This window comes from Octopus sinensis, linkage group LG25 (genome assembly GCF_006345805.1).
Source record: "Octopus sinensis linkage group LG25, ASM634580v1, whole genome shotgun sequence".
NCBI classification, from domain to species: domain Eukaryota; kingdom Metazoa; phylum Mollusca; class Cephalopoda; order Octopoda; family Octopodidae; genus Octopus; species Octopus sinensis.
Genome location: NC_043021.1, coordinates 25,078,104 through 25,084,276, shown reverse-complemented (window position 1 = coordinate 25,084,276; position 6,173 = coordinate 25,078,104). Strand labels below are relative to the sequence as shown.

The window sequence follows — 6,173 nt, the reverse complement described above, 5'->3', positions numbered from 1 at the left end:
CTTTGACTCAACTTGCTATGTATATATGTCAGCCAATTTTTTTAATTACTAAACATTCTATTTGTTAATCATTTACTCATTATTATTTATTAGTTATTAGTATCAGACTTTTGTACCCTCTGCTAACCTCTGTGCACGTGAATTGCTTCACTTCCACATACTACAAAGATATTGTTTTATTTATTTACATTTTTTGGCACTTTATTTATTTTTGAATATCTTTTTTATAGAAAATACACCATCCAGCTTCAACACGTCAATGCAGCTTCCAGCCAAGAGCTCTGTCCTCCATCTAGCATATGTTGCTACGAATATATCTGTGAACTTGAATGCCACAAACATGTGGATATCTCTGTCTGTAAACGAAGACAGGACATGGATTATACGCCTCACACAGTTTTACCTCTTGTTTGACATCACTTCATTCCTGCAACCAATCATATCATTTGAAAACTCTACCCTTCTCCTTTTGCGATTTTTCTCTGAGTGCAGACTTAATGGAGGACAAATCACACCTTGCCCAGAAGTGGATTACAAATACAACGAAATCTGGACAGAATTTTGTTAAGCTCTGTGCTTTTACATGTCTTATCGGCATATGTGTGTGTATATGTATGTAATAATGTGTGGGTGTGTAAATTGTGTGTGTTGATGTGAGGCAGTCAAGTGGTTAAGATATTGGAATAGCTGCTCATGGACTGTGATTTCAAATCTGTTTTTAAGCAAAACCCTTCATTTCTACATTGCTTCAGTTTGCAAAGCTATCGGGGAGTACCAAATCATTTTGGAATATTCCAGATAAGAAAAAGAGTGGAATCTACCAAAGTTCTCTGATTATCATGTCATTGGGTCTGTACTTCAAATTATGGAATGTATACAATGGCTGGTGTACAACTTAGTCCATGTGAAACTCATCAGGTACAGACATCTGCCAGCAGGTGGGTGTCTTGTTTGACCACAAGGAATTTCCAAATCATATATGTATGCATATTTGTGTGTGTGCGTGTGTGTGTGTGTGTGTGTGTGTGTGTACATTAATATCGAACACTGAGAATGAGTGCTAAACACCATTGTTCAAACTGGAGATGAGTACCAACACTTCCATGTGGCACACTTGAAAAATTGTGAAGATCCCTTCACATGAAACCATTGGTAGCCTTGTTAACTCTCAAATAAAAAAAGTATATATATATATATATATCAAACAAAAATGAGACTGAGTTAACTAACTGGTAAGATTTTCATGTAAAGATATGAAACATTATAGATATTAGTTAGAGGCAGGCAAAGCAAGATGGGATCTAGCAGAAATTGAACTCTGTATCTGTCGCTTGCTGAGCAACTGTGTTATACAAAAGAGCGCCCATTGCTTCCTCTTTTCAAATTAGGTTCTGCCACAAACTGGTGTCTGTAATGTCTATTATTGTACACAGGGCTGTTTCTTTCTGTATGTTATTTTGCAAAAACACTTCAGCTGGCAAGTATGGGTGGGTGGGTGGGTGGCATGTACCATGCTTTTGCTTACAGAGTCATGAGCAGACATAAACACTCTCTTGGTATTCCCAGCTTTGGTTCAGCAGAAAAACCCACAATGCAACAGCTGCAGGGACTCGCACTGGGATTGTATTTAAGAGTTGTTAGAGCAGCAGACAGGCAGGCAGGCAGACAGGATGTGTGTGGATATTTACTCCAAACCATTGCACTCTGAACTGAAATCCACTTTCCAATAACACACATATATGCACACTCATTCACACACACACTCATTCACACACACACACACACACACACACAATAGATAGATAGATAGATAGATAGATAGATAGATAGATAGATAGATAGATAGATAGATAGATAGATAGATAGATAGACACTAATTTATAAAGATGTATATGTGTGTGTGTGTGTATAGAATACATGACAATGTCCCATTTATGACTTTTTTATTTGGATTTTTTCCTATTTTCATATGAGTCCCTTCCAGCTTCATTTCTAGACTTCCACACACACATCATCAGGACGTGGAATCTTATTAATGTCTGTCACTGACTTCTTCTATGATAGGCAAATGTAATTTCCACACACTTGATCATCTCAATTTGTTTGTATATATTATCATTGGTATTTGAAATTTGATCATTTTTAGATTTTACATCATTAGTTATTTGAAAAATGTCAAATAAAAAAAATAGTAGCATTAGTACATAGTCCTGTTTCAAATACATCTAATGGAACAGCTCTCTCGCTTATTTACATGTATATATATATATATATAATATATATATATATATACATATACATGCATTCATATTATATCATCATCATATATACATATATGCATATAATCATACATTCATTATTTTACATACATTCATCTTATATATTCATATATACATTCATATTATATATACACATGCATTCATATGTATATTAAATGTAATTATACAAATGCGTTTTGTTTCATTCACATAGTGTTGTCATTGTTCTAATTAATTTAATTAATTATGAATTTCTTAATGATCACTTTTTGAATGAGAAATATATTATTTTTAGATGAACTGAGATTGTGAACTGAAAAGTATGTGTTGATTATCTATACATGCTTACATATATGATTTTTTTGTATTATATACGTGTGTGTGTGTGTGCATGTGGGTGTGTGTGTGCGTGTGTGTGTGTATCCATGCAGATTAATGCATGTCTAGACACGAGCATGACTCTGTGGTTAAGAAATTTGCTTCAGAAGTATGTGGCTTCAGGTTCATTTCTACCCCACAGCACATGGTGAAGGTGTTTTCTACTAAAGTTTCAGGCTAATCAATGCCCTGTGAGTGGAATTGATGGACTGAACTTGATTGGAAACTTGCTGTGTATATATATGCACATATATACACAAATATGTGTGTGTGTAGATGTGCTTATATGTCCATAAATGTTGCTATTCACAGCTGGTCTTTGTCGCAGTCTGATTGGAAGGATGACAAGATGCTTACATTGTTTGTTGGCATTTGGGTCAGTCATTCGGGACTTTCAAAAACCAATGAAATGAAAACAGGTATGGATTGGTAGCAGGAAGAGCATGTAAAATGGCCCCATCCAATTCATACCAGCATGGAAAGATGGACATTATATATAATGAACATGAATGCTCGTCATATACATACATATGTACACAACGTACATACATACAGACATACACACACACACATACATACATACATATTTCGTAATTTGAGTTTCATGTGATTGTGATCTTCAGTTAAGAGCTGTTACAATTAGTGTGGTTGTTGATTGCTATGTGTCAGTTGATTGGGTTTTTTTTGGTACCTATTGGTTGTTATTCTTGGTGTCAAAGAAATTCATTACAATCAGCAAGCAATAAAGATAATTATGCACGTAAATAAGTTCTTTGCATCCAGTGACAACTCATTTTGAATGCAAAAACAGAAGATGATGAATTCTTTGGGATCAGTATGGGATCTATAACAGTGCTGAGACATGCGAAACAGTAGGGCTGCAAATCTTTGAATGAAAGTATCCAAGAAATCCAGCATAGATCCATTTAAGGGTGACGATGTAGCCATTTCCTAAAGTATGGATGGAGATAAATTTAGGAAAATGCTAATAAATGCCTTTAAGTGTTCAACTTTAACACGTAGAAAATTTTAAACAATAGAAAATTCTTCTGGGACAGAAAAATCAACAAAATGCCGTTTATATAAATATAAATATATATATTGTAAACTCATATCACTGGTAACCAAAAACTTAGTTTACAACATAAGCCAGAAAATCTTCAATATTTCATCCAACAAAGAAATAAGCAATGAAATAGCACCAATCTAAATCAAAGCTCTAACTTCCAGTGAATTTGAAACCAAAATATAACACAAGCCAAAAAAACCCAAGCACCCAAAATGAAAAATAAGCAAAGTACAGAAAAAGAAACATCAATTGGTTCAATGACATAACAAATGTGGTACACTAACCCACACTAACCAGCAAACACTTCCCAACTGAACATAAATACCACAAACTATTCCATAAAAACAATACAGAAGTTGGCTACAGCTGTACAGATATAAAAAGCATGCCATACAGTGATTAAGCAATAACATACCAAGGACCAGACATTACAGAGATGCTTTAAAATAATCTACAAAGAAACAATATTTCAAGAAAAGAAAGGAAGTGAAAAAAAATCTACACAGGCACAGCCAACAGGTACTTTAAAGACAGATATATATAATACATACATTCCAGAACATAAAGAGAAATACAACGTCTCTCTCTAAATATATCTGGAAGTTAAAAGAAAACAGAATAAACATAAAAACTATGAACCATTTTATATAAATGATTCCAGAAAATGCCTTTATTGTATACAGAAATAACATAATTATACAAAACACCACAGAAAAGTCCTTGACATACACAAGTGTCAAACCACGGTCCATCCAAATGAAACATACTATATACCACACACATTTCCATAAACATACACACAAATTATATGCTTTAAGTAAAAGGATACAAGCACAAACACAAACACATGTTCAGAGATGTACCCAGATATACATGAAGAAAATCACCTCTCTGTGAATTTCAAGGAATTTGGTGTATTCACAGAGAGGTGATTTTCTTCATGTATATCTGGGTACATCTCTGAACATGTGTTTGTGTTTGTAAAGTCTTGAAGTCTTTTAATCTCAACCAAATGAAAATTCTAACATACCTATACTCACACAAAAATAAAAATAAAAATACATCAACAAAACCATCTACAAAAACAAAAAACAAAAACCTCTTAATTATGAATTCTATCATCAGCATCCAAGGAATACAAAATATTCTTCACCAAAAAAACAAATTTCTCAATAAAATACTTTACTGAAGAACACAAGCACTCACACACACACATGCTCACACGCACACACACACACACACACACACACACACACACACACACACACACACACACACACACACACACACACACACACACACACACACACACACACACACACACACACACACACACACACATTCTCCTCAAACAAGTAAACAACCTGAATGAGTTAAGCAGACAAAGTAAGCAAACAACATAAAATGGGATTAGCAAATTTTGCCATAGAATCTGCTTAAAATAAAAAAATAAAAGGGACTCAGAAGTGTGTCTCTATCAAAAAATCCCATGAAAAACTTTAGGTAAGGGTCTTCCACTTGCTCCCTTCCAGTGAATCATAAGGTGACAAGCTCTCAACAAGACAGAAAGCAAACTTTCCAATCAACAGACAAGAGGTTAAGCTCAAACCATAGACTAGAAATGAACAACCACACAAAACCTCAACAAGTGAATTTCTAAATGTCTAAAACTGGCCAGAGACTGCAAACATTGTAGTTATAAGTGAGTGTATCATTCTCTCGTGTATATTTACCCAGACACACACCCTTAAATGGTACACACATACAGATTAAACCTTTGTAACATAGACAATGGCACAGCAACAAGCGCAAAGAACAAATAGGCGCAGGAGTGGCTGTGTGGTAAGTAGCTTGCTTACCAACCACATGGTTCCGGGTTCAGTCCCACTGCATGGCATCTTGGGCAAGTGTCTTCTACTATAGCCTCGGGCCGACCAATGCCTTGTGAGTGGATTTGGTAGACTGAAACTGAAAGAAGCCTGTCGTATATATGTATATATATATATGTGTGTGTGTATATGTTTGTGTGTGTGTTTGTCCCCCCACCGTCGCTTGACAACCGATGCTGGTGTGTTTACGTCCCCGTCACTTAGCGGTTCGGCAAAAAGAGACCGATAGAATAAGTACTGGGCTTACAAAGAATAAGTCGATTTGCTCGACTAAAGGTGGTGCTCCAGCATGGCCGCAGTCAAATGACTGAAACAAGTAAAAGAGTAAAAGAGTATACACACATAGATAAACAACCACCACTACCTTAACCCCTTCACACCAACTAGCACACACACACACACACACACCATAACAAAACATCAATAGGTATTGGACCCTACATGCTAGATTCACAATATATACACCAACACTGATAGAAACACACATGCTCATATACACTTTATAGTGCATGAACATACATATGCCTATATATACACAGTTCCCCCCCCCCCTGTTGCTTTTGTGCCTTTGAAACCTTT

At 35.3% G+C, this 6,173-nt stretch overlaps 1 protein-coding gene across 1 annotated transcript in view; it reads left to right on the top strand.

The window, feature by feature from the left end:
- LOC115224539 (GATA zinc finger domain-containing protein 14-like) overlaps window positions 1-1,151 on the top strand; it is a 25,779-nt gene extending 24,628 nt beyond the window's left edge. The window contains exon 3 of the mRNA XM_029795449.2: window positions 231-1,151. Within this exon, the coding sequence (XP_029651309.2) occupies window positions 231-568 (338 nt within the window). The 3' untranslated portion in view covers window positions 569-1,151. The remainder of the gene's footprint in view (window positions 1-230) is intronic.
- The last annotated feature ends 5,022 nt before the right edge of the window (window positions 1,152-6,173 follow it).